The sequence below is a fragment of the Gopherus evgoodei genome, chromosome 12, assembly GCF_007399415.2.
Source record: "Gopherus evgoodei ecotype Sinaloan lineage chromosome 12, rGopEvg1_v1.p, whole genome shotgun sequence".
Lineage (NCBI taxonomy): Eukaryota > Metazoa > Chordata > Testudines > Testudinidae > Gopherus > Gopherus evgoodei.
The window spans coordinates 25,941,388-25,951,665 of record NC_044333.1 but is presented as its reverse complement, the minus strand read 5'-3'; the positions used below and the strand labels follow the sequence as shown (position 1 = coordinate 25,951,665).

General features: G+C 42.0%; 1 protein-coding gene across 2 annotated transcripts; it reads left to right on the top strand.

Annotated features, from left to right (window-relative positions):
- The first annotated feature begins 1,166 nt into the window (after nucleotides 1-1,166).
- On the top strand, nucleotides 1,167-9,734 carry PDCD2L (programmed cell death 2 like). 2 transcript variants are annotated; one of them, XM_030581281.1, is made up of 7 exons: nucleotides 1,167-1,467; nucleotides 2,508-2,671; nucleotides 2,819-2,888; nucleotides 3,434-3,831; nucleotides 5,104-5,217; nucleotides 6,218-6,369; nucleotides 8,508-9,734. In XM_030581281.1, the coding sequence occupies exons 1-7, from the start codon at nucleotides 1,336-1,338 to the stop codon at nucleotides 8,636-8,638; spliced, it is 1,161 nt and encodes a 386-aa protein (XP_030437141.1). In that variant the 5' UTR covers nucleotides 1,167-1,335; the 3' UTR covers nucleotides 8,639-9,734. The 2 variants fall into 2 exon arrangements, with proteins under 2 accessions (XP_030437141.1, XP_030437142.1); XM_030581282.1 differs by lacking the exon at nucleotides 1,167-1,467 and adding an exon at nucleotides 1,516-1,584.
- Nucleotides 9,735-10,278: the final 544 nt, after the last annotated feature.

Sequence of the window (10,278 nt, the reverse complement as noted above, 5' to 3'; positions counted from 1 at the left end):
AAGACACGACTTTGTCTTTGTCATACGATGACATTATTACTGATTTTGCAGCCAAAAAAGCCAGAAAGATTGCTTTTAATTAAAAACAAATCTTTGTTTCAATACCTCTTCATATAAATTTCCAATAAAATTTTGATAAATTAAAAAAAATTATTTGCATCATTCTGTCATATCAGAATTTTTTCTATAGTGCTGCTTCTTTAGTGCTAGTCCATCAGCATTACAGTGTGCTTAATTAAGTTAAACTAGTTTTAATAATGTGAATGTGGCAAGTTTTCCAATACTATAAGCTTACGTTTGTGTTGGTAAGAGCAGATCAGGCACAGGGGCACCAGTTTAATAATCTCGCCTAGGGCACCATAAATCCTAAGGCCGGCCCTGGCCGGAGCCTTTAGACCAGCGCAACGTCTGCCAAAATGACTGCGGCAGCTCCACCGGACCCTTTCCAGCAGCGGACCGTCTGCCGGCATGACTGCAGTAGGTCCACTGGACCCGCGTGCTGCCCCCCCAGCAAAATAGCACTCCCAAAAAATTCTGGCGCCCTAGGCCATTGCCTAGGTCGCCTAGATGGTAGCGCCGGCCCTGCCTGAGCCCCCTCCCATACTCCAAACCCCTTGGCTCTAGCCCAGAGCTCTCTCCTGCATTTCAACCCCCCACCCAGAGCCTACACTCCCTCCCATACCCCAAGCTCCTGACCCAGCTCAGAGCCTGTAGACGAGGGTGGGGGATGCAGTGAGAAAGGGTGAGGGGCCTCACAGAATGTGCAGGGCAAGGCAACTGGTGTTCGGTTTTCTGCAATCACAAAGGTGAGAACGACAACCCCATTGTCTCACCCCCCCCCAATAGGCTGGGACTGACACAGCCACAACGTTTTTGCACTGAGGCCTTTCCCCCAATGGTATAAGAATTGCCCCACTCTGCTCTGAGGGTCTTTGACTAAAGTCTCACTTGGATCTGAAAATGCTGGAGCGGAGGTGGGTCCCAGCGCGGTGACCGCGCTCAGTCCCCCCGCGCCTGCAGACGGTGGGCGGACGCGAAGCGCCGGGCAGCAGCGTTCCGGGCTTGGCCAGCAGGGGGCCGCTCCTTCGGCAGCCCGGCCCAGGCAGCGCTGGGCGACCAGCCCGCGGGGTGGGGCGCGGCCCGCCTGTGAATTCAATAGGCGCACAGCGCCCGCCCCCATCCGCCCCCCCGGGATTCCTGCCCCAGCCGCGTGCGGCACGCGCTCTTCGCCCGCCCCACACTCCCCAGCCAGGCGCTCTGACTCCCTTGCCTGCATTTGCCCCCTCTCGGCCGCAGTAGTCACGTGGGCGGGCCCAGGGTCCCCCTCAGCCCGGTATGGCCGCCTCTGCTCGCTGCGCTCCGGAGCCCCGCGTGCTGCTGGGTCTGCGCGACGCCGCCATCCCGGACCCCGCCCGGGACAGCCTGCAGCCGCCGCCCTGGGCCACCAGCACGCTGGGCGGCTCCCCGGTAAGGGGGCCCCGCACGGGGGTGGCTGCGGGTGCCCGACGGGGGAGGGCGGGTTCGCGGGCCGCTCACTGGCGCTGCCAGCCCGGGTCGTTGCGGGCGCCCTGAGGGCGGTGCGAGGTTTGTGCTGCTTTGTAGCGCAATAGCAAAGCGAACTGCTGGTAAAATCCAGCGTGCGGGGTCCCCTGCAGGGCGGCGGCTCGGCGCCAACGCGGCTGGCGTTTTACCCCGGATCCTGCACTTACCTCTGCCTGGGGAGAGGCCCAGCGAGCCCTGGGCACGCACCGGGCTCTGCCCGCCCGAGCTCGCCGCAGGAGCTGCGCCTCAAGTTAGTGTAACGAGCTTAGCCAGGGGTGTCAAAAGGCTGCAGGAGACCTCCGCTACCTCCAGCGATTGCGCGTGCTCCGTTCTCCTAGATGCACCTGGCACCTGGCAGCCCGGCTGGCAGGCGGGCTGGGATTTGAAGGATTTTTGCATCGCCATGTTAAGTCAGGCCATACTGGCTGCGACCTGTGGCCGCCTAACTTAGCTTCCCGCGGTGGCCGGTGCCAGACGCTTCTGAGGGAAATGAACATAGTAGAGCTGTTCCTGAGCAATCCATCCTCTGTTGTCTAGTCCCAGCTTCTGGCAGCAGGAAAGTTAGGGATACCCAGAGCATGGGGTTGTGCCCCGACCATGTTGGCAACTAGTCATTGATGGACCTGTTCTACATGAACTAATCTAATTATTTTTTTAAAACCAATTATTCTTTTGGCCTTCACAACTTCCCCTCACAATCAGTTCCACAGGTTGACTATGTGCTGTGTGAAACCTGTGTGAAACTATGTTTGTGTTAAACCTGCTGCCTATTAATTTCATTGGGTCACCTTTGGTTCACGTGTTATGTGAAGGGATAAATAGCACTTCCATATTCACTTTCCCCACACCATAATTTGATATCCCCCTCTCATATCCTGCCTTAGCAGGTCTCAATGCCTTAAATACCACTGTGCAGTGCTTCTTGAAATCATCCTTCATTAAGGTCACTGTTTTCTGTCTCCTAGAATTGTGTCCCTTCGGTAACCATGATTTATCCTTCTTGTGGGATCTGCGGTACCACACTGATGCACATAGTGCAGCTATATTGCCCCCTTGAAGGCTCACTATTCCACCGTGTCATTAATGTATTTGCTTGTGCCATGAAAGGCTGCTGGGGAAAATCAGAAAGGTATGTATATGGTTTGCATTTCTCTTCTGAGCCTTCTAGGTGGGTGCTACTGTAATACAAAAAATGAATCGTGTTATCTTAATTTGCCTTTATCACATTAATTACTTGTTTTTCTTATGTGTCACTTTCTTATATTTCACTTTAAAGTTGGAAAGTGTTACGCTCCCAGTATTTGCAGATGCAAGGAAAAGAAACACAAGATTGCAAATTAAAGCAGGTATATCTTGCAAGTATGATTTCTTTTTAAGTGTGATATATAGTGTGTAATATTTAGGAACCTCAAACAAAATATATAGTTTCTTCACGGCTGGGATATTTTTCCTATTACAGCTTTTTTTTTTTTAAACTGTGGGTGAGTGAGAATAAAAATGTATGGTTTTCATACTGATAGGCTTGAAGTCTGTTTGTACAATTATTGATTAATTTGACTTGGCAATAAACGAATCAGATTTGTTTTTTGACAGAAATGGTGACCCATAATTTTGTACTAAGTCCTACCTTTGTTCAACCTCCCACAAGGATTCAACTTTTAAAAACTGAAGTTATAATGTGTTCTATTCCATAGATAAATCTTTGGATGTTATACACTTGTTTGGCACGTTTCTCTTCGTTATGAGCAGTTTTAGTGTCAGTATCTAACATTGGGGAAAAATTAAATTAAGCATTAAACTGAGAAACTTAGTTCCTTCATGTGTGTCAATAGAAGTATATATGAAATGTCTTAGGGACGCAGCTCTTGAAAATCGTTCTTTTTATTCTCAGAAACAAGAGAATAACTTTGCAACAAAGGATTGGTGTGATGGAGCAGATGACTGGGGAATTTGTGATGAAACAGAATACCCTGTGCAAACCACCAATCACTTACTTGGCTTAAACACAGTGAGCAGTTCCTCCTTGTCCAGAGCCACAGAGTGTGCATCCCAGTTTCAAGGACTTAGCCTGTCAGAAACTACAGAAATCTCTGATTCCTTACATAGGCCAGTTCCATGTGGAGATGGGATAGTAATGCCTACCTCTTGTCCCAGATTCCAGTCCTACTATATCAGTGTTGTGGATGAGGAAGACTACACTGACTACCTTGATACAGAACATGCACACAAACTTTTAAAGGAATATCAACAGAGGGAGGGCGTTGATTTGGAATTGTTGATGTCAGAAAGGTGAGAATAGGCTTATAGTCTGTGCTGTTAAATGAAGACCGTTTGATAAACTCCTGTCTGCTAACCTCTTCCAAATTAGTTAAATCACTATTCAGAGTCTAAAACATTAGAGCATCAGTCAATTTTTTTTATATATTAATTATATATTATCAGTTAATTGTGTTTGATGTATGGATTATGTCCAGTATACTCGTAGTTCCCTAGATTAGTATTGAAACTTCCTTTTTCTGTGGATTTGAATATGGGAATTGGATAACTATGAGAGATGGACCCATAGAGCCTTTATGAAGGTGGTAGTCGGAAAAATAGATTTTGGACATTGGCGTTATTGTATGCTGCTGGAACACTTGTGTAGTTGACCACTTGTACCGGGACCAATTGCCACTCTGTTACAATGTAAAATAGGCTCCCACATCAGTAAAGTGTGAGCTTAATCTGGTATTTAAGTATGAAAGATGATATCACTTGCAGGATATACACCTCTACCCCGATATAATATAACGCGGTAAAGCAGTGCTCTGGGTGTGGTGGGGGGGAGGGCTGTGCACTCCAGCAGATCAAAGCAAGTTCGATATAACACGGTTTCACCTATAATGCAATAAGATTTTGTTGGCTCCCGAGGACTGCGTTATATTGGGGTAGAGGTATACATACATGCTTCTCTGAAGTAATTTTCCTGTTCAGTTGAAAGGAGCTTCTTGAAAGAGTATGTCAGAGGACTTACAATTTTGTATTGCGAATAAATAAAAACAACATCAAAATTAAAAACTGGAAGGGCTTTGAGAGATCGCAGAAGGGAGTGACACTAGATGTAAACATATGTGGTTGATTTGATTTCATGCATTATATTACAGGTTAGTTAGAAATAGCTTTAATGATTGTGAGCCAGTGAATATCTATGAATCGGGACCAAACTGATCAATTACACTTTATTAAAGGGATGCCTCTAATTTAAGAAACAGGTGTCATTTCATTTCAACACTGGAATAGATTGCCTAGGGAAGTTGTGGAATCTCCATCTCTGGAGATATTTAAGAGTAGGTTAGATAAATGTCTATTAGGGATGGTCTAGACAGTATTTGGTCCTGCCATGAGGGCAGGGGACTGGACTCGATGACCTCTCGAGGTCCCTTCCAGTCCTAGAGTCTGAGTCTATATAACAAGAAACTTCAAAAGTGTGTTGTTTTTTCCCTCAGAGTAACCATACTTATTTTTGAATATGTATACTGTACTGTGCAGCTTACTGGCAACATTTCTCCCTTATTCATCTAGTTTTGTAGGTGAAGATGACAATGAGAAGTATGAAAAGAGTGAAGTCAAAAATAGGGACCATGTGTTCCATAAATTTATGAAGAGAATTTCTGCCTGTCATGAACAAATTCTAAGGTATTTTGATAATCTAGACATGTTTTTGGTGGGGTGCAATGTCGGTCATTTGTGTCAGAGAATGAACAAGTCTTTGATTTGACATCACTGAAAATGTAATGTTTTTTAAATTATTTTAATTTTGTAAGAGTTGTTAAGTGTGGGATACAGCATAGATGACAAAAAGAAACCATGTTCGAACAGGTGAGATTCTCACCCCTGTTCTGATCCCTTTATGTCAGCAAAAATGGTTGGAGGAGCAAAGAGCCCTGGATTTGATCAAGGGAGGACGAGAGTGAGAGTGAGAGAGAGAGAGAGAGTGCGTGCGCAACAGGTCTTGTGGTGGAAACTTCAGTACACAGATCATTGGAAATCTTGAGCAGCAGTGCTGTCCATAGGCAGTTGATAATCAGCTGTTGTAATTCCATCCCAGGCCCCAGAGCAGCCCAGAAATGGAGAGGCGCACCTTAGTTTCATTGTCTGTGGACTATGATTTCTGTGCTGTGCTTCTCAGAGGTGCAAAACAGTATCCCACATGTTGCACTGAAGCAGAAGCTACCTTTTAACAATGGTTCTTGGCCTCTTGGGAGATGATGGATCTGTTGTACCAGTAAATGTGCTTTACTGTAATTGACCACAGTATTGCAAGATGTTTAAGAGCCCTCTGTTCCCAATTAACTGGAATTACATGGCTGCATTTAGGGAGATTTGAGAGTACTGCACATCTTTTAGGCATCAGTCAATGGCTTCTTTCTTTTAAATATTGGGAGGCTGCATTATTTATCACATCCAGCTCTCTCGTATGACCCTCTAAGTCTTTCCCCCACTTTTAACCTTTGAGAATAATGGATGAATACTTCTAAAACTTAGGGTATCAGCAAGAATCAGAATCTTTGCCTATTTGTATGGCAAGCAGCTTCTGAGCTTTAGAATCCCAAGTACTAATGTGACATTGTTATGTGTCTTTGTCAATGAGATTTAGTTGCAGAAAATGTAAATAAGGGGTCTTTTTCTTCTCTAGATACTCCTGGGGTGGCCAGCCTTTATTTATAACACGTCCTTCATCTAACATTAATAAAATGGTTCCAGTCTGCAACAGCTGTGGAAGTAACAAAGTCTTTGAATTTCAACTTATGCCAGCACTGGTCAGCATGCTGAAGAGTGTTGATGCAGGTGAAATCTTTTGTTGCTTTAACTGAATACTAGTCAATCTGCTGGTTGATTTATGATTATAGTGGCCTAGAGTTTAGACTGCTTCTTGCAAAATATACACAGTGAATGAAATAACTATTTTTAATACCATTAAGCCAACTAATATTGGAGATCGCCTTCTGTTAAGTTGTACTCAATGCTTCTGGGGTCTTGTGAGGACAGCATCTTGTACAAGACTCACTGGTGTTCAGTTTTAGCTGTTCATTTTCCTTTTAGTGAGAAGCAGCATTCCCTTTCCTGTTTGTTCCTATTTACTGGGACTGTTTGACCAAAGCCTCATATTTTCCTTAGTGCCTTTCCAATAAGAGAAGTCCAAAAAACTCCTGGTCCCTAAATAGTAATTAACGTGTAATAGTCTAAACTGAAGACTTGAGAACTGAATAAATGTTAAAATTCTGTTTCAACACAAACAAAACTGCAGCCACATACAAGCAGCTTTATTTTGTTTATTTAAAAATCTCAGTAGATTTTCTTTAAAACCTTGAAGTGACAAAGTACTCAATGTTTACTTAGGAGATTAAACTCTAGTTTACATGACTAACTTGTGTTGGTATAAGTATGTTGCTCCAAGGTGTGGAAAATCCACACCCCAGAGCAACAGTTATGCTAACCAAACTCCCAGAGTATACTGTGCTGTGTCCCAGGGAGGGCTTTTCCCTTCGATATAGCTACTGCTTCTCAAGAAGGTAGAGTACCTACACTGACAGGAGAAACACTTCCATCAGCATAGGTAGCATCTTCACTAAACTCTACAGCAGCACAAGAAGTGTAGACAAGCCCTACAAGTTAACAGTATTGGAGGTGAGGAGAGTTTAGTTACTAAACAAAACCATGATTTATATCAAAATGTAGTTCATAACACTGATCATTTAGGCTTCACTGAAACCAACCTTCTACGTTGTGGATTATGGTAAAGATGTTCCAGACAAATTGGATTGTGATTTTTCCAAATATATACTGAACTATATTCTTTGTGTTTATACCCATTCAACCTCACTGATGCCATAGTGGTTGATACAAATGTGAGAACAGAATTTGACCCACTGTCGTCTTTTTTTTTTTTTTAAATTGTAGTACATTTTAAGGTAGTATGCTCAAGGCCTGCTTAAAGTTCTTTTGTGAATTTCATTCAAAGGATTGACAATTTAAAAAAAAAATCACACTTCCATCTGAATTTTATAACTATTACAGTAATTTTGTGTAACTGACAGAAAAATCTCATTTCTAAATTATTGTATGCTGTTTTGTACATGAGGTGGATAATGAATATTCTCCCATTAGAAAATAATTATATTTTAGAGGCATCTGATAGGAGAGATACTGTGTAATTATATATGTATCACAGAATGATTAACATTCAAATTAAGTTTTATGAAGCAATGGAACATTTCTGCAGTGTAGATGACAAACAGGTATAACCAAAACCATATAGTTCTTCCTTAAACATAAATCAATTTTAACTAAAGCTTCTTGGGCTTCTGGGGTCCAACTTTCCTTTAGATACTGAATTATTAATATCTCTCAGCCTGTCATTAGTATTTGAAATCCTGAATGAATGAAGTGAATATGAGTTTTAGATTATTTGTTTCTTTTAATAATATCAAGGAACTTCTAAGTTTAAATGGAACCTTCTAGGGTCCAGACACTTAGCACTCAATTAAGCCCAGTATCCCGTAAACACTTACACATTTGCTTACCTTTAGGCATGTGAATAGTCCATTGGCCTAGCTACTGCCAGTGCCCCCTTACCCCATCATATGCTTACAAGAGTTATAATTAAGTCATTAGGACTTCTCACATGCTTAGTGGAGCATGTGCATAAGTGTTTGCCAGATTGAGACACTAATTAGCGTCTCACAGTTGTTTAAAATTGTACCAGTCTACCTATCTGCTCCACTCTAAATAGATATTTTAATTACCTGTGGAGAAAGGGCTATATTTTTAGAACTGCACACAACAAATGGCCAGTTAGGTATGTACATAGCTATTTGTTGCATATTGCTTATACGTTTTTGTGAATGCAGTTATAAACAGCTGCCTTTTAATATGTTAACCACTAATACTACACGCTGTAAACTCTTAAATATTACTTTTTTCAGATCTATCAGTGGAATTTGGAACAGTTATAGTTTACACGTGTGAAAGAAGCTGTTGGCCAGCTAATCGTCAGAATCCCTTGGAGGAATTTATTTTTATACAAGAAGATCCAGATCAGCAATTATTTAAATAAAACATTAATTTTCTTGAATAAAGTTCTTATTTAAGTAAAATGAAGGTATTTGTGCAGCAAAATGTCACCTAATGAAAATATGACATTTTGAAGTCACATGGTAGTGTGAGTTTTTAGTAATTCTTGCAAAGCAAACTCCAAAACTGCTGTGCTGGGAAGTGAATATTAATACACTTTCATAAAACTTGGTACATGTACAAGATTTGCTACTTTTGCTTATGTACACAATTTTGTATAGTGATTTAGTAGTACATATTCTAGCTAGTAACTCTGACTACTTTGAAACTGTCAGGCATGGGAGGGGAAAGGAGGAAGGTTGTTCTTATTGCACTTGCTCTAGCTTTATTTTGTTTGGTTTGTGTTAGCTAGGCAGCATTCTAGAGTCCTGCAACTGTTCAGCAGGAAAAGTTGACCCCTTCTGTAAGGTTCTATATACCAGTCAAATTAAGTATAAAATGCAGGCAATTCAATTGCATTTCTTTATCTTCAATTGGCATTAAGTGAATATGGAGTTCGTGATCTAAGAAAATGCATTCTTACTATGACTACTGCACTAGGGATGATGGTTTATTTAGGAATTTCTGCTGTGATTCTAACACTGAGTTCCAGGTGCATGACCTTTTCTTGCAGGGAGCTTTGTTAAGAAACATTAACAAGGAGCACAGTAGTAGTTAGGTACAGGGTTGATTGTGAAAACAGGGATATAAGAAGTTTGAATCCTGTTCCATTTACACACAAATGTTTTTGTATGGGAAGCTTTTGTGATATGAAGGGTTTAAAACTACCTCTCATATAAGGGGTTTCTAATCCTTTTTCAATCTCTTGTTTACCTATTTTTGCTTTAACACACACAAAGAGGCTGGCTTTGGAATGCAGTGCTAGGGCTTATTCCATATGTTCCTGATTCTGTGAGGATGGATACATCCTAACTTCTGTGATATAAGTGCTTCTCTAACCTAGGGCATTGGTTGTATACAAATGCGCAGGGGTTTAGTTAAATCCCTCTGTGAACACCTTTATTTTAGTTTGATGGGTTTGCTTAACCCTGTTCTTAATCCAATAAAACTAAACTACAGCAGGCCTGGTTTATATTGAATTAAGAGTCTTTTGCATTAGTTTATCGTAGTGTAAGTAAAAATAGTGCAACTCTGCATGTGGGTAAGTCCTATGATGAAAGGTGGCTCTTTTTTTAAATGTTAGCTAAACCCTTAATATCTTTTAAAAGTTTAGTACAGACAGCATGTCTTCTGTTTGTATTTAGCACATACAGGCACAATTTAGCCTCACTTCTAAGGCTAACACATGTTAAAACATTATTCCTTTGTAGATAAGCATTGCTAAGCTATGATTCCAAATGAAAATATTTTTTTAATACAGATAGAGTAAACCTCAGGCAGATGAGATTAAAAAGCACCCTCTCTGCCTATGCTTCAAATAAGGCGGTTTTCACAGCACATAGCAATCCTCCCCAATTTGTGTTTTTGCAGTGAAGACAGGAGGGGGGGGAGGACTACAGTCACTGGATTCCAGCTGGCTGAGGGTAGAAGCCATTGTCACCCTCAGCAGCATGTGACCTAAGCCCACCAGGAGCCATTTTTCTGAGCTCTTCTCCAGAGTAGACTCGTGTACAATACAGTGAC

What these genes read in the sequence shown, in the direction of transcription:
- PDCD2L (XM_030581281.1), top strand. Translation starts at nt 1,336, where the DNA reads ATGGCCGCCTCTGCTCGCTGCGCTCCGGAGCCCCGCGTGCTGCTGGGT. An exon ending in TGCTGGGGAAAATCAGAAAG is followed by an intron (nt 2,672 to 2,818) that starts GTATGTATATGG and finishes TTCACTTTAAAG; the next exon opens with TTGGAAAGTGTTACGCTCCC. An exon ending in GCTGAAGAGTGTTGATGCAG is followed by an intron (nt 6,370 to 8,507) that starts GTGAAATCTTTT and finishes TACTTTTTTCAG; the next exon opens with ATCTATCAGTGGAATTTGGA.